This window comes from Nerophis ophidion, linkage group LG19 (genome assembly GCF_033978795.1).
Source record: "Nerophis ophidion isolate RoL-2023_Sa linkage group LG19, RoL_Noph_v1.0, whole genome shotgun sequence".
Lineage (NCBI taxonomy): Eukaryota > Metazoa > Chordata > Actinopteri > Syngnathiformes > Syngnathidae > Nerophis > Nerophis ophidion.
Genome location: NC_084629.1, coordinates 39,942,650 through 39,970,453, shown reverse-complemented (window position 1 = coordinate 39,970,453; position 27,804 = coordinate 39,942,650). Strand labels below are relative to the sequence as shown.

General features: G+C 43.0%; 2 protein-coding genes across 2 annotated transcripts; one reads left to right on the top strand and one right to left on the bottom strand.

Annotated features, from left to right (window-relative positions):
• Nucleotides 1-11,209: 11,209 nt before the first annotated feature.
• Nucleotides 11,210-12,033, top strand: LOC133538383 (gamma-crystallin M3-like). The gene is made up of 3 exons (XM_061879979.1): nucleotides 11,210-11,351; nucleotides 11,410-11,649; nucleotides 11,721-12,033. The coding sequence occupies exons 1-3, from the start codon at nucleotides 11,337-11,339 to the stop codon at nucleotides 11,997-11,999; spliced, it is 534 nt and encodes a 177-aa protein (XP_061735963.1). The 5' UTR covers nucleotides 11,210-11,336; the 3' UTR covers nucleotides 12,000-12,033.
• An 8,168-nt stretch (nucleotides 12,034-20,201) lies between these two features.
• Nucleotides 20,202-21,035, bottom strand: LOC133538379 (gamma-crystallin M1-like). The gene is made up of 3 exons (XM_061879974.1): nucleotides 20,896-21,035; nucleotides 20,588-20,839; nucleotides 20,202-20,515 (listed from the first exon to the last, which is right to left on the bottom strand). Exons 1-3 carry the CDS (start codon nucleotides 20,902-20,904, stop codon nucleotides 20,240-20,242), a joined length of 537 nt encoding a protein of 178 aa, XP_061735958.1. The 5' UTR covers nucleotides 20,905-21,035; the 3' UTR covers nucleotides 20,202-20,239.
• Nucleotides 21,036-27,804: the final 6,769 nt, after the last annotated feature.

The window sequence follows — 27,804 nt, the reverse complement described above, 5'->3', positions numbered from 1 at the left end:
ACTCACCTCTGTCTGTTGCTGTCGTCTGGAAGCATCTCTGTGTATGTTCATACCTTTGTTTGCTAACCTATGAGCAAACTCACTGGCTGGATAATAAGCATCTATCAAATACCAAGTTGTACGACCCCAAGTTGTATGGCTGCGGAATTAGACAAAAATGTGTAAAATTTGCAAAAAAAAGTTAGCATTTTCATGTTAGCATGCTAATGTTAGCACGCTAACAGTCGACATGTGCCACATACTAAGTTATTTGACTGCAAGGTGTATGGCTGCGGAATTAGACAAAGATGTGTAAAATTTGCAAAAAAAAAGTTAGCATTTTCATGTTAGCATGCTAAAGTTAGCACGCTAACAGTCGACATGTGCCACATACCAAGTTATTTGACTGCAAGGTGTATGGCTGCGGAATTAGACAAAGATGTGTAAAATTTGCAAAAAAAAAGTTTGCATTTTGATGTTAGCATGCTAACTTTAGCACGCTAACAGTCGACATGTGACACGAACCAAGTTATAAGACTGCAAGGTGTACGGCTGCGGAATTAGACAAAAAAAGTGTTAACATTTGCAGACAAAAAATAGGTAGCACTTTGATGATAGCATGCTAATGTTAGCACGCTAACAGTCGACATGTGCCACATACCAAATTATAAGGCTGCAAGGTGTATGGCTGCGGAATTCGACCAAAAACTTATATTTGCACAAAAAAAGGTAGCACTTTGATGTTAGCATGCTAACGTTAGCACGCTAAAAGTCGACATGTGCCACATACCAAGTTATAAGGCTGCAAGGTGTATGGCTGCGGAATTCGACCAAAAACTGTTACATTTGCACAAAAAAGGTAGCACTTTGATGTTAGCATGCTGATGTTAGCACGCTAACAGTTGACATGTGCCACAGACCAAGTTATAAGACTGCAAGGTGTATGGCTGCGGAATTAGACAAAAAAAAGTGTTAACATTTGCAGACAAAAAATAGGTAGCACTTTGATGATAGCATGCTAAAGTTAGCACGCTAACAGTCGACATGTGCCACATACCAAGTTATTTCACTGCAAGGTGTATGGCTGCGGAATTAGACAAACATTTGTAAAATTTGCAAAAAAAAAGTTAGCATTTTGATGTTAGCATGCTGATGTTAGCACGCTAAAAGTCGACATGTGCCACGTACCAAGTTATATGACTGGAGGGTGTATGGCTGCGGAATTAGACAAAGATGTGTAAAATTTGCAAAAAAAAGTTAGCATTTTGATGTTAGCATGCTAACTTTAGCACGCTAACAGTCGACATGTGACACAGACCAAGTTATAAGACTGCAAGGTGTATGGCTGCGGAATTAGACAAAAAAAGTGTAACATTTGCATACAAAAAAGGTAGCACTTTGATGTTAGCATGCTAACGTAAGCACGCTAACAGTCGACATGTGCCACATACCAAGTTATAAGGCTGCAAGGTGTATGGCTGCGGAATTCGACCAAAAACTGTTACATTTGCACAAAAAAAGGTAGCACTTTGATGTTAGCATGCTAACTTTAGCACGTTAACAGTCGACCTGTGCCACATACCAAGTTATAAGACTGCAAGGTGTACGGCTGCGGAATTAGACCAAAAAAAGTGTAACATTTGAACACAAAAATAAAAGGTAGCACTTTGATGTTAGCATGCTAACTTTAGCACGCTAACAGTCGACATGTGACACAGACCAAGTTATAGGACTGCAAGGTGTATGGCTGCGGAATTAGACAAAAAAGTGTTAACATTTGCACACAAAAAATAGGTAGCACTTTGATGTTAGCATGCTAACTTTAGCACGTTGACAGTCGACATGTGACACAGACCAAGTTATAAGACTGCAAGGTGTATGGCCGCGGAATTAGACAAAAAAAAGTGTTAACATTTGCAGACAAAAAATAGGTAGCACTTTGATGATAGCATGCTAAAGTTAGCATGCTAACAGTCGACATGTGCCACATACCAAGTTATAAGACTGCAAGGTGTATGGCTGTGGAATTAGACAAGGATGTGTGAAATTTGCAAAAAAAAGTTAGCATTTTGATGTTAGCATGATAACTTTAGCATGCTAACAGTCGACATGTGCCACATACCAAGTTATAAGACTGCAAGGTGTATGGCTGCGGAATTCGACCAAAAACTGTAACATTTGCACAAAAAAGGTAGCACTTTGATGTTAGCATGCTAACTTTAGCACGTTAACAGTCGACATGTGCCACATACCAAGTTATAAGACTGCAAGGTATACGGCTGCGGAATTAGACCAAAAAAAGTGTAACATTTGCACACAAAAAAGGTAGCACTTTGATGTTAGAATGATAACGTTAGCACGCTAAAAGTCGACATGTGCCACATACCAAGTTATAAGGCTGCAAGGTGTATGGCTGCGGAATTCGACCAAAAACTGTTACATTTGCACAAAAAAAGGTAGCACTTTGATGTTAGCATGCTAACTTTAGCACGTTAACAGTCGACCTGTGCCACATACCAAGTTATAAGACTGCAAGGTGTACCGCTGCGGAATTAGACCAAAAAAAGTGTTAACATTTGCACACAAAAAATAGGTAGCACTTTGATGATAGCATGCTAACGTTAGCACGCTAACAGTCGACATGTGCCACATACCAAGTTGTAAGACTGCAAGGTGTACGGCTGCGGAATTAGACCAAAAAAAGTGTAACATTTGAACACAAAAAAAAGGTAGCACTTTGATGTTAGCATGCTAACTTTAGCACGCTAACAGTCGACATGTGACACAGACCAAGTTATAGGACTGCAAGGTGTATGGCTGCGGAATTAGACAAAAAAGTGTTAACATTTGCACACAAAAAATAGGTAGCACTTTGATGATAGCATGCTAACAGTCGACATGTGCCACATACGAAGTTGTAAGACTGCAAGGTGTACGGCTGCGGAATTAGACCAAAAAAAGTGTAACATTTGAACACAAAAAAAGGTAGCACTTTGATGTTAGCATGCTAACTTTAGCACGTTGACAGTCGACATGTGACACAGACCAAGTTATAAGACTGCAAGGTGTATGGCCGCGGAATTAGACAAAAAAAAGTGTTAACATTTGCAGAAAAAAAATAGGTAGCACTTTGATGATAGCATGCTAAAGTTAGCATGCTAACAGTCGACATGTGCCACATACCAAGTTATAAGACTGCAAGGTGTATGGCTGTGGAATTAGACAAGGATGTGTGAAATTTGCAAAAAAAAGTTAGCATTTTGATGTTAGCATGATAACTTTAGCACGCTAACAGTCGACATGTGCCACATACCAAGTTATAAGACTGCAAGGTGTATGGCTGCGGAATTCGACCAAAAACTGTAACATTTGCACAAAAAAGGTAGCACTTTGATGTTAGCATGCTAACTTTAGCACGTTAACAGTCGACATGTGCCACATACCAAGTTATAAGACTGCAAGGTGTACGGCTGCGGAATTAGACCAAAAAAAGTGTAACATTTGCACACAAAAAAGGTAGCACTTTGATGTTAGAATGATAACGTTAGCACGCTAAAAGTCGACATGTGCCACATACCAAGTTATAAGGCTGCAAGGTGTATGGCTGCGGAATTCGTCCAAAAACTGTTACATTTGCACAAAAAAAGGTAGCACTTTGATGTTAGCATGCTAACTTTAGCACGTTAACAGTCGACCTGTGCCACATACCAAGTTATAAGACTGCAAGGTGTACGGCTGCGGAATTAGACCAAAAAAAGTGTTAACATTTGCACACAAAAAATAGGTAGCACTTAGATGATAGCATGCTAATGTTAGCACGCTAACAGTCGACATGTGCCACATACCAAGTTGTAAGACTGCAAGGTGTACGGCTGCGGAATTAGAACAAAAAAGTGTAACATTTGAACACAAAAAAAAGGTAGTACTTTGATGTTAGCATGCTAACTTTAGCACGCTAACAGTCGACATGTGACACAGACCAAGTTATAGGACTGCAAGGTGTATGGCTGCGGAATTAGACAAAAAAGTGTTAACATTTGCACACAAAAAATAGGTAGCACTTTGATGATAGCATGCTAACGTTAGCACGCTAACAGTCGACATGTGCCACATACCAAGTTATAAGACTGCAAGGTGTATGGCTGCGGAATTAGACAAAAAACTGTTACATTTGCACAAAAAAAGGTAACACTTTGATGTTAGCATGCTGATGTTAGCACGCTAACAGTTGCCATGTGCCACAGACCAAGTTATTTGACTGCAAGTTGTATGGCTGCGGAATTAGACAAAAATGTGTAAAATTTGAAAAAAAAGGTTAGCATTTTGATGTTAGCAAGCTAACGTTAGCACGTTAACAGTCGACATGTGCCACATACCAAGTTATAAGACTGCAAGGTGTACGGCTGCGGAATTAGACCAAAAAAAGTGTAACATTTGCACCCAAAAAAGGTAGCACTTTGATGTTAGCATGCTAACTTTAGCACGCTAACAGTCGACATGTGACACAGACCAAGTTATAGGACTGCAAGGTGTATGGCTGCGGAATTAGACAAAAAAAGTGTTAACATTTGCACACAAAAAATAGGTAGCACTTTGATGATAGCATGCTAACATTAGCACGCTAACAGTCGACATGTGCTACATACCAAGTTATAAGACTGCAAGGTGTATGGCTGCGGGATTAGACCAAAAACTGTTACATTTGCACAAAAAAAGGTAGCACTTTGATGTTAGCATGCTGATGTTAGCACGCTAACAGTTGACATGTGCCACAGACCAAGTTATTTGACTGCAAGTTGTATGGCTGCGGAATTAGACAAAAATGTGTAAAATTTGAAGAAAAAGGTCAGCATTTTGATGTCAGCATGCTAATGTTGGCACGTTAACAGTCGACATGTGCCACATACCAAGTTATAAGACTGCAAGGTGTACGGCTGCGGAATTAGACCAAAAAAAGTGTAACATTTGCACACAAAAAAAGGTAGCACTTTGATGTTAGCGTGCTAACTTTAGCACGCTAACAGTCAACATGTGACACAGACCAAGTTATAGGACTGCAAGGTGTATGGCTGCGGAATTAGACCAAAAAAAGTGTAACATTTGCACACAAATAAAGGTAGCACTTCTATGTTAGCATGATAACTTTAGCACGCTAACAGTCGACATGTGACACGGACCAAGTTATAAGACTGCAAGGTGTATGGCTGCGGAATTAGACAAAAAAAGTGTTAACATTTGCACAAAAAAAGGTAGCACTTTGATGTTAGCATGCTAATGTTAGCACGCTAACAGTCGACATGTGCCACATACCAAGTTATAAGACTGCAAGGTGTATGGCTGCGGAATTAGACAAAGATGTGTAAAATTTGAAAAAAAAAAAGTTAGCATTTTGATGTTAGCATGATAACTTTAGCATGCTAACAGTCGACATGTGACACGGACCAAGTTATAAGACTGCAAGGTGTACGGCTGCGGAATTAGACAAAAAAAAGTGTTAACATTTGCAGACAAAAAATAGGTAGCACTTTGATGATAGCATGCTAAAGTTAGCACGTTAACAGTCGACATGTGCCACATACCAAGTTATAAGACTGCAAGGTGTATGGCCGCGGAATTAGACAAAAAAACTGTTACATTTGCACAAAAAAAGGTAGCACTTTGATGTTAGCATGCTGATGTTAGCACGCTAACAGTTGACATGTGCCACAGACCAAGTTATAAGACTGCAAGGTGTACGGGTGCGGAATTAGACAAAAAAAAGTGTTAACATTTGCACACAAAAAATAGGTAGCACTTTGATGATAGCATGCTAACGTTAGCACACTAACAGTTGACATGTGCCACAGACCAAGTTATAAGACTGCAAGGTGTATGGCTGCGGAATTAGACAAAAAACTGTTACATTTGCACAAAAAAAGGTAACACTTTGATGTTAGCATGCTGATGTTAGCACGCTAACAGTTGCCATGTGCCACAGACCAAGTTATTTGACTGCAAGTTGTATGGCTGCGGAATTAGACAAAGATGTGTAAAATTTGAAAAAAAAAGTTAGCATTTTGATGTTAGCATGCTAACTTTAGCACACTAACAGTCAACATGTGCCACATACCAAGTTGTAAGACTGCAAGTTGTACGGCTGCGGAATTAGACCAAAAAAAGTGTAACAAAATTGCACACAAAAAAAAGGTAGCACTTTGATGTTAGCATGCTAACTTTAGCACGTTAACAGTCGACATGTGACACAGACCAAGTTATAAGACTGCAAGGTGTATGGCTGCGGAATTAGACAAAAAAAACTGTTACATTTGCACAAAAAAAGGTAGCACTTTGATGTTATCATGCTAACTTTAGCACGTTAACAGTCGATATGTGCCACAGACCAAGTTATAAGACTGCAAGGTGTATGGCTGCGGAATTAGACCAAAAACTGTTACATTTGCACAAAAAAGGTAGCACTCTGATGTTAGCATGCTAATGTTAGCACGATAACAGTCGACATGTGCCACATACCAAGTTGTAAGACTGCAAGTTGTACGGCTGCGGAATTAGACCAAAAAAAGTGTAACATTTGCACACAAAAAAAAAGGTAGCACTTTGATGTTAGCATGCTAACTTTAGCACGTTAACAGTCGACATGTGACACAGACCAAGTTATAAGACTGCAAGGTGTATGGCTGCGGAATTAGACAAAAAAAACTGTTACATTTGCACAAAAAAAGGTAGCACTTTGATGTTATCATGCTAACTTTAGCACGTTAACAGTCGACATGTGCCACAGACCAAGTTATAAGACTGCAAGGTGTATGGCTGCGGAATTAGACCAAAAACTGTTACATTTGCACAAAAAAAGGTAGCACTCTGATGTTAGCATGCTAATGTTAGCACGATAACAGTCGACATGTGCCACGTACCAAGTGATAAGACTTGTATGGCTGCGGAATTAGACAAAAAAGGGTAATATTTGCAAAAAAAAGTTGGCACTTGATAGTTAGCTAACCAGCTAACTAACAAGATCATTATTTAGCTACCAAATAGCCAGATGAACCAGCTAGCTAACAGCTAACTAACAAGCTACTTATTCAGCTACCAACTAGCCAACTGAATAACAAGGTTATTAAGTAGATGTCAACCAGCTAGCTAACAGCTAACTAACAAGCTAATTATTTAGCTACCAACTAGCCAGCTGAATAACAAGGTTATTAGGTAGATGCCAACCAGCTAGCTAACTAACAAGCTCAGCAGGTAGCTACCAACTAGCCAGCTGAATAACAAGGTCATGAGGTAGATACCAACCAGCTAACTAGCCAGATAACTGACAAGCTTATTATACAGCTACCAACTAGCCAGCTGAATAACAAGGTTATGAGGTAGATACCAACCAGCTAACTAGCCAGATAACTGACAAGCCTATTATTTAGCTACCAACTAGCCAGCTGAATAACAAGGTCATGAGTTAGATACTAACCAGCTAACTAACAAGTACATTTTTAGCTTCCAACTCGCCAGCTGAATAACAAGGTCATGAGGTTGATGCCAACCATCTAGCTAGCCAGTCATTTAGCAAGCTAACTAAGCTAACTGACCAGATGATTGACTAACTAGCTGGATATTAACTTCTCAACCAGCTGTCACCGTCTATGCTCCGTGATATCACCAAAAGGTTGAGAGAATTGAGAGCAATCACAGCACGTAAGCCATGATATTACGCACCTGCCATCCCTCAGGCGTCAAAAAGCCACATCAGTGTGTAAAGGATATCACCGCAAGGGCCCAGGAACACTTCGGAAAACCACTGTCAGTAACTACAGTTGGTCGCTACGTCTGTAAGTGCAAGTTAAAGCTCTACTATGCAGAGCCACAGACATTTATCAACAACACCCGGAAACGCTTCATTGGGCCCGAGCCCATCTAACATGGACTGATGCAAAATGGAAAAGTGTTCAAATTGTTTTTGGAAACTGTGGACGTGGTGTCCTCCGGACCAAAGAGGACAAGAACCATGCGGACTGTTATAGGTTGAAAGTGTTGTAGGCAGCGTGTGTGATGGTATGGGGGTGTATTAGTGCCCAAGGCATGGGTAACTTACACATCTGTGAAGGCACCATTAATGCTGAAAGGTACATACAGCTTGTATTCATGGTGTATCTCCTCATGATTCTTGAAGAGGCGGGTGATCAATTTGCTCGTATTAAAGGAAGACGTCTTGGTCCCTCGTCGCTTAACCCACTTTTTGCAGTCATTGCCAGTTTTTTATCGGTCAGACACACTTTAAAATAATCCAAAACCATGGACATGGTTAGTCAGTCATCCAGCCAGCTGGCTGGTTAGCCACGGCTACAGCACCGGCAACAACACACCCTTGTTGTTGTTATGCTGCGCTGGCGGCGGTTTGATGAGGTCATCAAGCGTCGCCAGTAAAACCTCTCATGCTGCAGTCGTCAACTCCTGTGTTATGTGTGGGAGAGGGGAGGGGGAGAGGGGAGAGGGGAGAGGGGAGAGGGGAGAAGGGAGAAGGGAGAGGGGAGAGGGGAGAAGGGAGAAGGGAGAGGGGAGAGGGGAGAAGGGAGAAGGGAGAGGGGAGAAGGGAGAGGGGAGAAGGGAGAGGGGAGAAGGGAGAAGGGAGAGGGGAGAGGGGAGAGGGGAGAGGGGAGAGGGGAGAGGGGAGAAGGGAGAGGGGAGAAGGGAGAGGCGAGAGGGGAGAGGGGAGAGGGGAGAGGGGAGAAGGGAGAGGGGAGAAGGGAGAGGGGAGAGGGGAGAAAGGAGAGGTGAGAAGGGAGAGGGGAGAAGGGAGAGTAGAGAAGGGGAGAAGGGAGAGAGGAGAAGGGAGAGGGGAGAGGGGAGAAAGGAGAGGTGAGAGGGGAGAGGGGAGAAGGGAGAGGGGAGAAGGGGAGAAGGGAGAAGGGAGAGAGGAGAGAGGAGAGGGGACAGGGGAGAAGGGAGAGGGGAGAGGGGATAAGGGAAAGGGGAGAGGGGAGAGGGGAGAAGGGAAAGGGGAGAGGGGACAGGGGAAAGGGAGAGGGGAGAAGGGAGAGTGGAGAGGGGAGAAGGGATAGGGGAGAAGGGAGAAGGGAGAGGGGAGAGGGGAGAGGGGAGAGGGGAGAGGGGAGAAGGGAGAACGGAGAGGGGAGAAAGGAGAGGGGAGAAGGGAGAAGGGACAGGGGAGAGGGGAGAGGGGAGAAGGGAGAGGGGAGATGGGAGAGGGGAGAAGGGGAGAGGGGAGAAGGGAGAAGGAAGAGGGGAGAAGGGGAGAGGGGAGAAGGGAGAAGGGAGAGAGGAGAGGGGAGAGGACAGGGGAGAAGTGAGAGGGGAGAAGGGAGAAGGGAGAGGGGAGAGGGGAGAAGGGAGAAGGGAGAAGGGAGAAGGGAGAGGGGAGAAGGGAGTGGGGAGAGGGAATAGGGGAGAGGGGAGAGGGGAGAAGGGAGAGGGGAGAAGGGAGAGGGGAGAGGGGAGAAGGGAGAGGGGAGAAGGGAGAGGGGAAAGGGGAGAAGGGAGAGGGGAGAAGGGAGAGGGGAGAGGGGAGAGGGGAGAGGGGAGAAGGGAGAGGGGAGAAGGGAGAAGGGAGAGGGGAGAGGGGAGAGGGGAGAGGGGAGAGGGGAGAAGGGAGAAGGGAGGGGGGAGAGGGGGGACGGGAGAAGGGAGAGGGGAGGAGCTACCTCTCCATACGTCCATGCTTTACCGGATATGTACCACTCCGTACAGCGGCGTTTTAAAAAGTCATTAATTTACTTTTTGAAACTGATACCGATATTTTCCGATATTACATTTTAAAGCATTTATCGCCGATAATACCCCTACTTTTTTGCAATGTGTTGCTGCCTTTAAATTCTAAGTTCATGACTATTTGCAAAAAATAATAAAGGTTCTCAGTGTGAACATGAAATATCTTGTCTTTGCAGTCTATTCTATTTCTTTGAATTGCTGCCGGGGCGCTAATTAATTCAAAACCTCTCCTCACTCCTGCGCTTACCAAAGGCATGCGGTAAAAGTAAGCATGCGCTAATTATTTTAAAACCTTTTCTCACTCCGGCACTTACCAAAGGTATGCAGTAGAAATTTGAGTGTGATGTAAGCTTGGACCTTAAATCCTACTGAATAGCTCTTAATCTTCTTCCCTTTATGCGATTTCAAATTACCGGTATTAAAATCAGCCTCCTCCTTTTTGCAAATGATGACAGGTGAAGTGTCACTCGTGACGTGACGAGTTTGACCAGGCGGTAATACTAAGCATGCGCTAATTATTTTGGGGAAGCTAGTTTGCCCCGGCTGTAATTCAAGGCAGGCGCAAACTATATACCCTGCAGCAATTCAAGGAAATAGGGTAAGTTGAAAAGGATATGTTGTATTCTCTTTTTATTTACCATTTACACAACCTGACAACTTCACTGCTGTTGAAATGTGTATATACACAAATATATATATATATATATATATATATATATATATATATATATATATATACATATATATATATATTTATGTATACATACACAAGAGTGTGTTGTTGCCGGTGCTGTAGCCGAGCCTATATATATACAGCACCGGCAACAACATACTTTTGTGCATATATATATATAAATATATATATATATATATATATATATATATATATATATATATATATATATATATATATATATATATATATACATAGGGGATAGGGGGTGTAACTCCTTTGCCATCTTTGATTCTTGAGGGTAATGAATCGATTCAGAATCAAATCTCGATTCTCACCTCATCTTGATCCAAAATCAATCCTTTTTTTTTAATAACATAGAATACCAGTTGTTTGATTAACTCATTTTCCTCCATAAAACAAATAAACGGTTCCAATAAATGTTAAATAACTTCAAAGAAAACTGGCTCTGTTTAATAAAAAGCTACCCAAACATCCAAATACAAACACGGTGTAAAAGTATCCAATAAAGTCAATATAGATCATCTACTTCAACTATATGATTTTCCTGAGTGTAAATAAATAATAATAAATAATAAAAAGACAAACAAATATAAGTATTTTTTAAGTACATTTCAAAAAAACGTTTTAAAGGATTAATAATGGTTCCAAAATGTTGGGAAAACGCTAACGTGCATGGTTGATTTAAGCGTGTAGAAAGGTCCTCGCCACACAACTTTTGACATCATGTTCCTGCATTGTGGGGGAAAAAAAGCTGTTTTGCGTCCTTCACCAGCGCAGACAATGTGACAAATGAGTCCCTTTCAACAGCGCTTCCATTCCGCCCCGTCAGGACTTTGCACAATAGCGCCACGCCTCCTTTGGGGCGCCAGGTCGGGTATAAAAGCCCTGGGGGCGACGTGGTCTCCAAGCACGCAGTCCTTTGGAGCTTCCAGCTGCAGCCATGACCATGGGCAAGGTAGGGCTTGGGAGGAATCAGCTTCTGATAATCCAGCTCACGGCCTTGTGTTTTCCAGATCATCTTCTACGAGGACAGGAACTTCCAGGGTCGTTCCTATGAGACCAGCAGCGACTGCGCCGACATGTCCTCCTACCTGAGCAGGTGCCTCTCCTGCCGGGTGGAGAGCGGCTGCTTCATGGTCTACGACCGCACAAACTACATGGGCAACCAGTTCTTTGTCAGGAGGGGCGAGTACTCCGACTACCAGCGCATGAACATGAGCGACTGCATCCGGTCTTGCCGTATGATCCCCATGGTACTGACAGGCACCTTCTCCTTCCCTTAGCTCAATGCCATTCGTTGACCTTTGCGTCTCTCTGTCCACAGCACAGAGGCCAGTTCCGGATCAGGATCTTCGAGCGGGAGAACATGAGCGGCCAGTCCAACGAGCTGCAGGAGGACTGCGACAACATCCTGGACCGCCTGCGCATGAGCGACTGCATGTCCTGCAACGTACTTGACGGCCACTGGCTGCTTTTCGAGCAGCCCAACTTCCGGGGCAAGATGATGTACCTGAGGCCCGGCGAGTACCGCAGCTTCAGGGACATGGGCATGAGTGGCACTCGCGTCATGAGCATGAGGCGCATCATGGATTCCTGTTCTTAGATGCCGAGCTTTTCAATAAAAAATCCCTTTTAAATGTACTTCCTTGTGTGCTGTTTGCTCCAAACAACACGACCATCCTTCCATCCATTTCCTACCGCTTGTTGCGGGGGGTGCAGGAGCCTATCTCAGCTGCATTCGGGCGGTAGGCAGTATACACCCTGGACAAGTAGCCACCTCATCGCAGGGCCAACACGGATACACAACATTCACACACTAGGGACCATCTAGTGTTGCCAATCAACCTATACCCAGGTGCATGTCTTTGGAGGTGGGAGGGGCCTATCCCCAGGTGCATGTCTTTGGAGGTGGGAAGGGCCAATCCCTAGGTACATGTCTCTGTAGGTGGGAGGGGCCTATCCCCAGGTGCATGTCTCTGGAGGGGGGAGGACGCCCGAGTACCTGGGGGGAACCTACGCAGTCACGGGAGAGACCATGCCAACTCCACACAGAAAGATCCCGAGCCCAGGACCGAACCCAGGACCTTCGTATTGTGAGGCACACGCACTAACCCCTGTCACACCGTGCAGCCCGCAACACGACCAAAAAGACAGATAACGACAGCAGTCGTGCGGCCCCTGACCACGCTTGACTGGAGACACTGTTACCTTGCACACCGTAATGGTTAAAGGTCGGTACACACCCTCAATTCACAGGGGCTCGTAATAGTGTCTGATGCTCTAAAGGTGTTAACAACTACAAAACATCTATTGTAGTGCTTGGAAGTGTGACAAATTATACGCAATGCATTGTGGGTCATTGCGAGCCGCCAAATGACTTATTTACACGGTCGAACACACAATAGTGATCATGAGCGCTTCAGGGGGGAAAAGGATTTGGTAAGATTGTTCGCATTTCCAGAAAGTAAGCAAAGCCGAGGAACTCGGTTTAGTGAGCTAATTAAATATCGGCTGTGGGACGATCAAACATCACTTTTAACGCCATCGCCTGGCACATGTTGGTGCCTGTACGACATTTTGAATCAAAGCAGGTTTAATTTAGTTTCCGTATCTAGTGGGCCGGGGAAAAAACATGTTGTCTCTTTACTTTTACTCCTGGGTAAGCACAGAAATCAATGCGTATTATTTTCGGAAAAGAAGCGCAGTGTATTTGAAAGAAATAACAGGTTTGCTTTTTTAGGGAAATCTGTTTATGAAATGAGGGTGGGCATTATCCTGTGGTGTGCTGTCAGAGCCAGCAAGACCCTCTCTGCTGGCCAAACAACCAGAAATCCTCATTATAATTATAGATCAAAGTAATTGACTGTCCTTAAATATCTAAAAGTATTTATATCCTCCATCCATCCATCCATCTTCAACCGGTTATTCGGAATCAGGTCGCGGGGACAACAGCTCCAGCAGAGACCCCCAGACTTCCCTCTCCAGAGCAACATTAGCAACTTCCTCCTGGAGAATCCCAAAGCGTTCCCAGGTCAGAGAGGAGATGTAATCCCCCCATCTGGTCCTTTGGCCTGCCCCGGGGTCTCCTCCCAGCGGGACGTGCAAGGAGAACCTCCCTAGGGAGACGCTGGTGAGGCATCCGCACGAGATGCCCGAACCACCTAAGCTGGCTCCTTTCCAAGCGAAGGAGCAGCGGCTCTACTCCGAGTCTCTCTCGGGTGACTGAACTTCTTACCCTATCTCTAAGGGAGATGCTAGCCACCCTTCTGAGGAAACTAATTTCGGCCGCTTGTATCCGCCATCTTAATTTTTCGGTCATGACCCACACTTTGTGACCATAGGTGAGAGTATGAATGTAGATAGCTTGGTAGACCGAGAGCTTTGCCTTCTGGCTCAGCTCTCGTTTCGTGGCAACAGTTGTGACCCCCAGATTTCCCTCTCCAGAGCAACATTAGCAACCTTCTCCTGGAGAATCCCTAAGCGTTCCCAGGCCAGAGAGGAGATGTAATCCCCCCCCCCATCAGGTCCTTGGCCTGTCGTGGGGTCTCCTCCCAGTGGGACGTGCAAGGAGGACCTCCCTAGGGAGACGCTGGTGAGGCATCCGCACGAGATGCCCGAACCACCTAAGCTGGCTCCTTTCCAAGCGAAGGAGCAGCGGCTCTACTCCAAGTGTCTCTCGGGTGACTGAACTTCTTACCCTCCTCTAAGGGAGATGCTAGCCACCCTTCTGAGGAAACTAATTTCGGCCGCTTGTATCCGCCATCTCTAATTTTTCGGTCATGACCCACACTTTGTGACCATAGGTGAGAGTATGAATGTAAATAGCTTGGTAGACCGAGAGCTTCGCCTTCTGGCTCAGCTCTCGTTTCGTGACAACAGTTGTGACCCCCAGATTTCCCTCTCCAGAGCAACATTAGCAACTTCCTCCTGGAGAATCCCTAAGCGTTCCCAGGCCAGAGAGGAGATGTAATCCCCCCCATCAGGTCCTTGGCCTGTCGCGGGGTCTCCTCCCAGTGGGACGTGCAAGGAGGACTTCCCTTGGGAGATGCTGGAGAGGCATCCGCACGAGATGACCCAGCCACCTAAGCTGGCTCCTTTCCAAGCAAAGGAGCAGCGGCTCTACTCCGAGTCTCTCTCGGGTGACTGAACTTCTCACCCTATCTCTAAGGGAGAGGCCAGCCACCCTTCTGAGGAAACTCATGCATCCGCGATCTTATTCTTTGGGTCATGACCTACACTTCATGACCATAGGTGAGAGTAGGAATGTAGATAGCTCGGTAGACCGAGAGCTACGCCTTCTGGCGCAGCTCTCGTTTGGTCACAACTGTGCGGCAGAGAGACTGCAATACTGCTCCCATTTTCCGGCTGATTTCCTTCTCCATATTTCCCTTACCCGTGAACAAGATCCCAAGATACCTAAACTCCTCCACCTGGGACAGAGTCTCGTCCTCTGCCTGGACTGTACAAACCATCATTCATATTCTCTTCATGTCATATTATGCTCCTTCCTTCGCTGTTGTTTTTAGTTCTGGTTTGAATCCAAACCAAATTTTGGCTATGTTGCCATGATGTACCAAATCTGCCTTCAGAATCAACAATGTCTGTGCACGGTAAGTGAACGGGTACATGCAGTTGATACATCATTGCCATAGCCAATCAGATCAGCACTTGTTGTCAGTAAAGCCTTCAAGCTGGCCTTACCTTGAACGTGACATTTACGTGTCCTGTGATTGGATACTCACCGGGACCGTTGGCAGATGAATTAGAGAACACCAACAGTCTATAGACAGTTGTGACAGCCAATCAGATCACAAGTTGTTGACAATAGCCTATATAGGCAGCCTGATGTTAATGACACCGGGATTGGATACTCACCGGGATTGTTAGCGGATGAATTAGAGAACACATACAGTTGATAGACAGTTGCGATAACCAATCAGATCACAAGTTGTTGACAGTAGCCTATCTAGTTAGCCTGATGTTAACCAGACTGGAATTGAATACTCACCAGGACCGTTAGTGGATGAATTAGAGAACACATACAGTTGATAGACAGTTGCGACAGCCAATCAGATCACAAGTTGTTGACAGTAGCCTATCTAGCTAGCCTGATGTTAACCAGACTGGGATTGGATACTCACCGGGACCGTTAGTGGATGAATTAGAGAACACGTACAGTTGCAATAGCCAATCAGATCACAAGTTGTTGAGAGTAGCCTATCTAGGTAGCCTGATGTTAACCAGACTGGGATTGGATACTCACTTCTCACTCAAAAGTGAGTATCCAATCACAAGTTGCAATTTACCGAAGCAGGAAGTGTTGTGCAGTAGCCATACCGGGCTAGCAGAGAAATCCCTGTTTTAACCCAGAAAAGAAGAACAAATGCTTGATCAGGTGGCAGATGTATATTTGAGAGGCCATTTTCAAGAAGGATATTTTAAGAGAAACTACATCTTGTGAAACCATGTCAGTGATGAAATGGCGAAATGCTCACCATTTCCACTCCAAGTAAGCGACTACGAGGGGTACCCCTGACTTATACGCCGTCGAATGGGCGCTACAAATTGTGAATTCAAATATTTTATTTGTTTATTTTTTCACGTTTAGTATGTTTTTTGCCATTTTAATGTTGACAGTAGCACATGAAATATGATTTAATTGCTGGTGCGGGTTTATTAATTTTTAAATGCGCCAGAAAATAAGCCCTATTGTACACTGTTGATGTGGTTTATCCATCCATCCATCCATCTTCTTCCGCTTATCCGAGGTCGGGTCGCGGGGGCAACAGCCTAAGCAGGGAAACCCAGACTTCCCTCTCCCCAGCCACCTCGTCTAGCTCTTCCCGGGGGATCCCGATGCGTTCCCAGGCCAGCCGGGAGACATAGTCTTCCCAACGTGTCCTGGGTCTTCCCCGTGGCCCCCTACTGGTTGGACGTGCCCTAAACACCTCCCTAGGGAGGCGTTCGGGTGGCATCCTGACCAGATGCCCAAACCACCTCATCTGGCTCCTCTCGATGTGGAGGAGCACCGGCTTTACTTTGAGTTCCTCCCAGATGGCAGAGATTCTCACCCTATCTCTAAGGGAGAGCCCCGTGATGTGGTTTAATGCCCAGTAAATGTTTTCCGGTACAGTATTTCTCCAGCCATGGTCATATGGGGACATCAATGATGGTACTTTGAGAGGACATCACTGAAGGCCTAGGTGGGAAACGCACGGCCTGCCACTGGCATCCTCCCATCACCTTGGACACATAAGCGGTGAGGGCCGCAGGTTATTCACCGTTTGAACCGAGGACAACGAGCCTTAACACACTTTGTATTCTAAAATGTGTCACCTGTATAAAATTTGACGAGAAGTAGACAATCTAGGCTTCCGACAACGGGTACACCTTAATCAAGTGTTTGTCAACCTTTTCTGAGCCAAGGCACATTTTTTTTTCTGGGGCACACAACCAGCAGAAATCATTGAAAATAGAAACCAAGCAGCCAATACTGACAATAAAAACTTGTTCTTGCAATTGTTTGGTATGACTTTAAACCATACCCAAGCATGCATGTCTCAAAGTAGGTGTACTGTCACCACCTGTCACATCACACCCTGACTTATTTGGACTTTTTTGCTGTTTTCCTGTGTGTGGTGTTTTACTTCTTGTCTTGCGCTCCTATCTTGGTGGCTTTTCCTCTTTTGTTGGTATTTTCCTGTAGCAGTTTCATGTCTTCCTTGGACGCTATTCCCTGCACCTGCTTTGTTTTCTCAATCAAGACTATTTAAGTTGTGCGGGACATTGTTGATTGTCATGTACTGATGTACTTTGTGGACGCCGTCCGCTCCACGCGCTGGAAGTCTTTGCTGTCGTCCAGCATTCTGTTTCTGTTCCGTTTTAGTTTCGTTCTGCGTCGCCTTCCCTAAGCTTCAATGCCTTTTCTTAAGCTTTTGTTAATTTTTGGTGTAAGCGTTAGATACCTTTTTACCTGCACCCTGCCTCCCGCTGTCGCCTGCATATTGTGATCACAACAAACCATGTTCCTGATATCTACAAAGCAATTAGTTACCTGCTGCCACCTACTGATATGGAAGAGTATTACACGGTTACTCTGCCGAGCTCTAGACAGCACACACACTCAACTACGGGTGTGCAAAAAATGTTTTAACCCAATTAGGTGAAATGAGATCATCTCCCACGGCACACCAGACTGTATCTCATGGTACATTCGTGTGATTTGCGACAAAATCCCAAACAAAAATAACAAAAAGACATCAAACATGACCAACACATTCACAGGCTTGTCAAACTGGTCGGCCGGGCCTGCAGGGATAAGGCTTTTCCCTAGGCGGGCACTCTGGAATTTGATGGTTCTGTACCTGCGCCCTGATGGTAGTGGGATGATGTATTGGTGTTGTGGGTGAGTCATATCCTGGATTATTGTGTTTGCCGGTGAAATGATGGACCTGTGGTTTAGATCTGAGATGTTGGGTGAGGGTAGGCCGATTATTTTAGCTGCCATGTTTGTAATGCGTGTGAGTTTGGTTGGTTGGTTACAGAAAGCATGATGAAAAATCATGTGGAAGAGTACAGAAGGTTGTGTTGAACGATGCTTCGGTACAGTACTAAGCGGAGGTGTGGCACAACGTATACCCTTCAAGTTTACGGATGGCTGACAGTCTTTGTTGACTTCTTTTTTGAATGTCCGTGGTGTGCTGATCAAAGGTGAGTTTATTGTCCAAGGTTACTCCATCTTCTTCCGCTTATCAGGAGGAAGAAAGTGGTTTTCGTCCTGGTCCTGTAACTGTGGACCAGCTCTATACTCTGGGCAGGGTCCTTGAGGGTGCATGGGAGTTTGCCCAACCAGTCTACATGTGCTTTGTGGACTTGGAGAAGGCATTCGACCATGTCCCTCTGGAAGTCCTGTGGGGAGTACTCAGGGAGTACTGTCTGATTGTGGCGGTCCGCTCCCTGTGTGATCAGTGTCAGAGCTTAGTCCGCATCGCCGGCAGTAAGTCGGACCCATTTCCAGGGAGGGTTGGACTCTGCCAAGGCTGCCCTTTGCCACCCATTCTGTTCATGAATTTTATGGACATAATATCTAGGCGCAGTCAGGCCGTTGAGGGGATCCGGTTTGGTGGCTGCATGATTAGGTCTCTGCGTTTTGCAGAAGATGTGGTCCTGATGGCTTCACCTGGCCAGGATCTTCAGCTGCTGGGTCTCTGCCACACCAGAGTCCGTTTGGAGAGACTGGAGGAGATGCGGATGAAGGGACGGAAAAGCTTCACAGTGTCTTGGCTGAATCAGTAGGTATCGGACGTATTCTCGCTAATCCATTCGGACTGGACATTGGCCGAGAGTGGGTGGGCAGCAGAGGGTGGAGTCGGCTCTCTTGGTTGCTTTGTTGGGTCTGCTCCTGTCTCTGGCCATGCTCCACCCCACCCTAGCAGACGATGTCGTGGAACACCGCAGAGGCCACCACAGTGTATGTTTTGTTGTTGTTGTTTTACTTTTGTGGCTGTGTGTACCAGCTCTGCTCTTTGAATGTCCTTTTTGTTCTTTGATGTTTCCCTCTTACACAGCAGAGGATGTACTTCCTGCGGCCGCTGAGGAAACTGAAGGTGTCAACCGAGATGCTGGAGCAGTTCTACTCAGCCATCATCGAGTCCATCCTCACCTCCTCCATCACCGTGTGGTTTCCCGGCGCCACAGTCCGGGATAAGCATGGACTGCAGCGCATGGTACGTGCTGCTGAGAAACTGATTGGCTTTAAGCTCCGATCCCTCCAGGACCTGTTCTCCTCCAGGAACAGGAGGTGTGTGGGTCGGATCACAGCTGACTCTTCCCACCCTGGTAACAAACTATTCTCCCCTCTCCCCTCAGGCAGGAGACCACGGTCCATCCAGACCTACGCCTCCTGCCACCTGAACAGTTTTTTCCCCTCGGCCATCAGACACATGAACAGTAACAAGATCTGATAGCTCAGGCACAGCTCATTGTGTTACTTATCCTGTTTTATGTTGCACCATTGCACCAAGAAAAATTCATAGTTTGTGAACCCGTTCTCAAACAATGGCAATAAAATATTTTCTGATTCCAATGTGCTTATGTGTGCTATGGCTATGAGTTTTCTCTTTCCTTGGCCTGTTCCTCTACCTGTTTGTCACCTTTTTTGTAAGGGGGGGCCAGAAGTTGGCAGACCCGTCAGCGATCCTGTTGTATTTGTCTGCTCTTGAATGGGATTGTTCTGAAAATCTTAACTTCCCTTCTGGGATTATTAAAGTATTTCTGCTTATTCAGGAGGTGATAAACCGTTTTTTATGCTCTAACTGTGAAAATATCCAACTTGTTTACCACAGTCAGGCCAGGAACTTATTGTCTGCGATAAACGGGGGACGACTGTACGGTAAACCCTCGATTCTCGATCAACGCCATTCCAAATTAAATGGGTTGTACTTGTATAGCGCTTTTCTACCTTCAAGGTACTCAAAGCGCTTTGACACTACTTCCACATTTACCCATTCACACACACATTCACACACTGATGGAGGGAGCTGCCATGCAAGGCGCCAACCAGCACCCATCAGGAGCAAGGGTGAAGTGTCTTGCTCAGGACACAACGGACGTGACGAGGTTGGTTCTAGGTGGGATTTGAACCAGTGACCCTCGGGTTGCGCACGGCCACTCTCCTACTGCGCCACGCCGTCCCTATTGACCAGGATCTGGTTCCAGGGACGGATGGATACCAGATACTAAATAATGTTGAATAAGTACTACTTGCTTTCTGTTATGTAGTGACACAAGGCAAGCCCAGGTAGTTATGAAGAATTGTATTTATTCAAGCCAAGTGGAGAATTCCTAGCACGTGTCGGTGATGCGCCTCAAGCTCATGAGCCTGATGCCGCTCATGCCCATCTCCCTCAGGCTCCGGTGCTCGCCGGGCTTCACGTAGATCACCCTGCCCCGGAAGTTGGGCTGCTCGTACATCAGCCAGTGGCCTTCCAACACCTGGCAGGACAGGATGTCGTTCATGCGGAAGCGCTCCATGATGTTGTCGCAGTCCTCCTGCAGCTCGTTGGACTGGCCGCTCATGTTCTCCCGCTCGAAGATCTTGATCCGGAACTGGCCTCTGTGCTGTAATTTGAATCCAAATGTGAGCAGACCATCTTTGGTGAGATTCTGCCCGAGCATCGATGGGTGCCTTACCGATGGGATCATTCTGCAGGATCTGATGGAGTCCATGGTCGTTCCCATGCTTGTCAGGCGCTGCAGGTCGCTGTACTCGCCCCTCTTGAGGAACAGCTGCAGCCCCATGAAGTTGGGGCGCTCGTAGACCATGAAGCAGCCGCTCTCCACCCGGCAGGACTGGCACCGGGTCAGGAAAGAGGTCAGCTCGGAGCAGTCGCTCATGCAGTCATAGGAGCGGCCCTGGAAGTTCTTCTCCTCGAAAAGAATGATCTGAAAAGACAAGATCGATCAGCTCTTTGGGTTAGCAAGCTGACAAGTCCCGTTACCTTGCCCATGGTGGTGGTTGAGGTGGTTTCCAGTGGAAGGCTTCAACTTGCTCTGCCAACTCCATGATTCCAAGGCCTATTTATACAGACTCCCCTTGTCATTCAAATGTGCAAAGCTGATGAGTCGGCAGACTTGACTTTTGCTGAACAAGGCCTGTAAACCATCAACAATGCTTCTCCGGCCATACATTTCTGCCTGGAGTTGTCTGCTTTATGTGCGCGCTGCCGGGCTTTGTGGCTTTGTGGCTTTGTGGCTTTGTGCGCGCTCGCTCAGTCAGAAGCTTCCGCACATATGCAGGAGGGATGAATGCCTCCACTGTGTGAGCAACTGACTGCATGGAGGACGGATAGAGTGACGGATTCTAGACCCTTCAAGTCCACTTGGAGAAGTCAAATACGCCACAGATTTGTCTTCATCTTTCCTTTTGTTGTACGGGATTACACTCGCGGACACTCAGCAGTCGGCATGCAACAATATAAACATTTCCTTTCACAGGTTTTAGACTGTTTGTTAAGCGGTAGAAAATGGATGGATGTTAATGATAAAGACTAAACAAATGTTGTTTTTAATGGGGAAAGGCATTTAGGTAGCAGCTACAGCCTTATTTGTGTTTCATTGGATCCATTAAACCATATATATACACATATATATATATATATATATATATATATATATATATATATATATGTGTATGTATATATATATATATATATGTATATATATATATATATATATATATACATATATATATATATATCAATGTCAATCAATCAATGTTTACTTATATAGCCCTAAATCACTAGTGTCTCATATATATATATATATATATATATATATATATATATATATATATATATATATATATATATATATATATATATATATACACATTTTGGAATAAATGATGATTCATGACAGGTGATAACATTTGCTCAGGAACACCCATTTTTTATACACAAACACAATTTTATTGTCAGAATGTGATCCAGGAATGTTTTTAAAAGTATTTTTGTACGCATGTTGTTGTTTTTTTGTTGTTTTATTGGCACAAACTTTGGTGACACTTTGACCTCAAGTTCTTTCACAAAACATTTTGTATACCGATGTTTTTTTTTTTTTTTTGCACAATTTTTGTTTTTCATAATTTTCAGGATTCAGTGTATATATATATATACACACACACACACACACACACGCACGCATACACACACACACACTTGTATATATATGCATATATGTATATATATTAATATATATGTATAAATATATATATATATATATATATATATATATATATATGTATATATATATATATATATATGTATATGGCTGCACATTATTTTTAAAACGGTGTTTTTCATAATTTTCAGAACCTTTTTTATATGTACATATATAAATATACACATACATATATATATATATATATATATATATATATATATATATATATATATATATATATATATATATATATATATATATATATACATATATATATATATACCAATGTGTGTATATACATATTTTTTGCTGAACACTATTTATAAAACAGTCTTTCTCATAATTTTTAGAATATATATTTTATATATATATATATATATATATATATATATATATATATATATATATATATATATATATATATATATATATATATTAGGACTGGGCAACGATTAAAATTTTTAATCGAAGTTAATCGCACTATTTCTCTGATTAATCCCGATTAACTGCATTGTATACGCAAAGCCCAATAATGAATTCAAAAGTAGTGTGTAGTGCACCTTTATTGGAATATTCTCCCACATGAACAAAAGCGCCAAAACATTTGTTGTGCAAACACAATTTAAATCAGTCCTTGTTAAACAGTAGCAGTTAAATAGCATATTTTATGAAAATCAACTCCAAAAATGTAAATACAAACATTTAAGCTTATTGCCACTACCAGGGTATTTAAGTTATCCTGTTTGATATGGAAAATAAATATAATCTACATACAAATCTCTGAGCCACAATCATAACATCTGAACAGGCAATTTCTGAGGTAACAGCAGAAACATTTTTTATCAGGGATCTTATGTTTAAAAAACTTATATTATAGGTAGTGGGCTGTTTTAGGGAATTTTTGATCAAATTATCCGTAGTAGCAATATTAATAATGTTGTGTTTATTCTGCGTGGTCCACTTAAAATAATTATGACCATATCTGTTTGCTTGGTGCTTTGATAAACTGAACGCATATACATGGTACTATATTGTGATGTTATGAGCCAGGGGAAAAAAGAACTACCCTACCCAGCATGCAACAGGAGTGACGAGCATGCCCGGTATAGGTTGTGTCACCATGACGGCATCTTGTATGTTGTGATATGCACGCTCTGAAAGTAAACGTTAAGAACTCAGCCAACACTCCTGGTCTGCATTATTCATAAATAGACAGACAACACATATACTCCGCTGCTTCACAGGCCGCTGGATGTAGCCGGCAAAGTATTCCCATGCTAGCTAGCCGCTCTAGCAAGCACGCCTCATTCAGTCCAAAACGGCCCGATCTATCCACATCCAGAATTGTCTGGCGGTCGTAAGTGATCCCGGAGTGACCACGCTGTAAGCCAGCCAGGAAATTTGCAGAATTGTCCGGTATTTTTGCCAAATGTTCCATCTTTACCAAGAGCCCCTCCACGCCGAAGTACATCCGGGAGATGCCATCTTGTTAAGGAAAGGCGTTAACAAAATAAAAGCATGTAAACAACATACGCAAATGTGCGATAAAATAATTGTCGGCGTTAATAGATTGATGAGTTAACTCGTAATTAACGCATTAATTTGACCACCCCTAATATATATATATATATATATATATATATATATATATATATATATATATATATATATATATATATATATATATATATATATATATATATATATATATGTATACATATGGCTGCACGTTATTTTTAAAATGGTGTTTTTCCTAAATTTCAGAATCTTTTTTAGATTAGATTAGATTAGATAGTACTTTATTTATTCCGTCAGGAGAGTTCCTTCAGGAAAATTACAATTTTCAGCACAATCCCATTCAAGATCAGACAAACATTATATGTATATATATATATAAATATATACATACATATATATGTATATATATACCAATGTGTGTTTATATACATATTTTTTGCTGCACATTAGTTTTAAAACAGTTTTTCTCATAATTTTTAGAATATATATATATATATATATATATATATATATATATATATATATATATATATATATATATATATATATACATATATATATATTTTTTTTTTTTTGCTGCACATCCTTTATTTTTAGAATTTATTTTATATATATATATAAAAAGCAGTAGAAATAGGATGTATGTGAATATATGTATATATATATATGTATATATATATATATATATATATATATATACACACACACACACATTTGTGTGTATAAATATGAAATATGTATATATATATTTTTGCAATTTAGAAAAAAAGTACATAAACATTACATCACTATTATTATTATTATTATTATTATTATTATTACTATTATTATTATTTTAATGATTGATACTGTTAAATGATTTGTGTTATATTTGTGTTATATCACATATGTTATAAATGATTGGGTTGGAGTTGCGTTATTTTTTTTTATTGAACGGATTAACATTCTGTCATTTTTTTGGAAAAATACAATATTAAAAATAAATTGTTAATATTGAGGTTTGTATTTTTCTTCTTTAATTTTTTATTCTATTTTTATTTGCTGCTGAGACAAAAAGATGGTGTTAAGTGTGATATTAATTACACATATTAAATCTTGTAGTGTAGCGAGCATACAGTAGCATAATGCACAATTAAGTCAGAATGCATATCGCAAAAAATTGGAAAACATGCACATTTTTGTTAAAAAAACAAACCCAAAACAAATGCCTTTTTATTGTTGTGGAATTTTGTGACATTCAAATTGAACAAAGTAGCAATTAAAATATTACAATAATGTCAATTAAAAGATAACTTTGTAATGCGTTCAAAAACGAGCAACAACATTTAATCATGACTATTGCAGCAATACAACAACATAAACAACATGTTGTAATGTTGATGCTCAGAATTCCCAGGGTTCGTGAATGCAAGCTCGCTCGCAAAAGCCGGGCTGTTTTGGCCACTGGCTAGCCTAGCGCTGCGATGCTAACGGCGTTAGTTGGCGTGTTCAGGTCGGCGTTAAGACGTCGTGCTAGCAACCAAAGATCTCTTCCCCATCGACAACGACGCTAACCAAGCAGACGTTTGCGGGAGCCAACACCGATTACTTTGGGGGGAAAAATGATCCAGGACCTTATGTTTTTGAGCCTGAACACAAAGAGGATGACCAATACAGCCTAGCATGGCAGCCCCCGCCGTCACTGTGTGAATGAGTGGATGTGGAAATAGTGTCAAAGCACTTTGAGTACCTTGAAGGTAGAAAAGCACTAAACAAGTACAACCCGTTCAGCATTACAAGCAGGTGAGAGATGCTTGAATTATAATTTGTAATTTACTTTTAGCAAGTTTGAAACCAAGCAGAAGAGGCCGCCATTTTATAGCAGCGTAAGCTAGCGTTAGCTCGTTGCTATCAACGCGCCGCTAATATAGTCCGTCTGCGTTAGCGCTTACAATAACAATATCAGTCATTTTTGGTTCATTTTCAGGTCAGGACATGTAAATGGAGTATTGTTGGTTCTTTCTGGATGTTTTTACGGGTAATAATGAGAGGATTCGCCATCCGTTGACTCAATTGTTAGATATTTATTCACCATTTAGACTGCAGACATAAGGATTGTGAAAGATCTATTAAGTAGACAAGAAGCAAGGAATTAAACAGAGACAGGATTCAATTTAGCTCACTGAGGAGAGACGCCTGGGTGGTACTCTTGTACAGTCTTCCACTACGCTCTGACGAAAGGATAGCACGCCTCCTCTTTTATTTGGGCTTTCCCTGAATACATGGCAACAGCTGTTTTGTAAGGGGAGAGGGGGTCGTAAACTGCTGTTGCTCTCGGTCACAAAGCAGTCTAAAGAACGGATGCCAGGAGCTTGCGTCAGGTCCTGCTTCCTCTCCGCTGCGTAGATCTTGGGTCAGGACAAAATCTTCCTGTGGATCACGATTGATCAAAGAAATCGACACCTTCATGTCACTTCCCATTGTATACAGTGGAGTTTTACAAGCCTTTCGCTTGGTTCGATCAAAGACAGCTTTTGTCTGCTTGCCGTGAACTCATGGGAGCAGAACGTTTTGTGATAACGTACTTATTAGTGATTCCTAGAGCCCAAAAAAAGTCTGCGGGCTATAGAGCGTTTTCCGTTCGGGCTCCAGTACTCTGGAATGCCCTCCCGATAACAGTTCGAGATGCTACCTCAGTAGAAGCATTTAAGTCTCACCTTAAAACTCATCTGTATACTCTAGCCTTTAAATAGACCTCCTTTTTAGACCAGTTGATCTGCCGCTTCTTTTCTTTCTCCTATGTCCCCCCCTCCCTTGTGGAGGGGGTCCGGTCCGATGACCATGGATGAAGTACTGGCTGTCCAGAGTCGAGACCCAGGATGGACTGCTCGTCGGGACCCAGGATGGACCGCTCGCCTGTATCGGTTGGGGACATCTCTACGCTGCTGATCCGCCTCCGCTTGAGATGGTTTCCTGTGGACGGGACTCTCGCTGCTGTCTTGGATCCGCTTGAACTGAACTCTCGCGGCTGTGTTGGAGCCACTATGGATTGAACTTTCACAGTCTCATGTTAGACCCGCTCGACATCCATTGCTTTCGGTCCCCTAGAGGGGGGGGGTTGCCCACATCTGAGGTCCTCTCCAAGGTTTCTCATAGTCAGCATTGTCACTGGCGTCCCACTGGATGTGAATTCTCCCTGCCCACTGGGTGTGAGTTTTCCTTGCCCTTTTTGTGGGTTCTTCCGAGGATGTTGTAGTCGTTATGATTTGTGCAGTCCTTTGAGACATTTGTGATTTGGGGCTATATAAATAAACATTGATTGATTGATTGATACATACAATTATTCTGACAATAAACACAACATATCTTTCTAATGTTTGCGTATTTCCAGTATGACTGCCCTGATAATATGGTCAGAGTGCAGAAGCGTTACTAACGGAATGTCTATTTTTCGAAAATATCCGAATATTCAAAAGGGCTGACTGAATTTGTGAAGGTAATAAAGGGTGTTTTCACATACTTTGCGGCTTGTGAATACAAGTGGATGGAGGGCGAGCTTACCGGTGGATCTGGGAGGGTGTGTCACTCCATGGCGAGCATTAAAGGAAGTAAACCTCAAAAAAAATGTTCAGTATGACGTCATTTGGGCCACTTAGAGGACCCCTCGTGCTGGCTCGTACACTTCTTGCTTTCACAATAAAAGCGCTGCTCCATCCTGCCTGCTCTAGCAAAATAAAAGTCTCAGGAATGAAAAAAAAAAAACAACTTAGCGAGCTCGGGAGTTAGCTCCAGTGTATATAAAACGTTTTTGGAAGCTGGACGGGTAGGAAGCTAAAACCAACCACTGTCTTGTGGCGTGGGAAAGAGAGGAGGACATGTTTTTCAACTTAATGATGTCCATTCCAAGTTGTGGAGCTGATCAGCAACAACTGTGAAACATGGCTGATTCCAATCAATGCAAGTCATCAAAATAAAGTAATACACCGACTTATATTCTTGTCTTCATGAGAGAAAGGAACATCTATTTATATATAAACTGTATTTATATACATATATATTGTATGTATATACATGTATGCATGCATATGTATGTATGTATGTATACATACATACATATATGTATATAGATACACATATATATAGATACATACATACATACATTTATTTATATACATATATACATACATATA

Coding starts and splice junctions, on each gene's coding strand:
- LOC133538379 (XM_061879974.1), bottom strand. Junction 20,516..20,587: donor CCTGCAGAATGATCCCATCG/GTAAGGCACCCA, acceptor TTCAAATTACAG/CACAGAGGCCAGTTCCGGAT.
- LOC133538383 (XM_061879979.1), top strand. Junction 11,650..11,720: donor CTTGCCGTATGATCCCCATG/GTACTGACAGGC, acceptor CTCTGTCCACAG/CACAGAGGCCAGTTCCGGAT.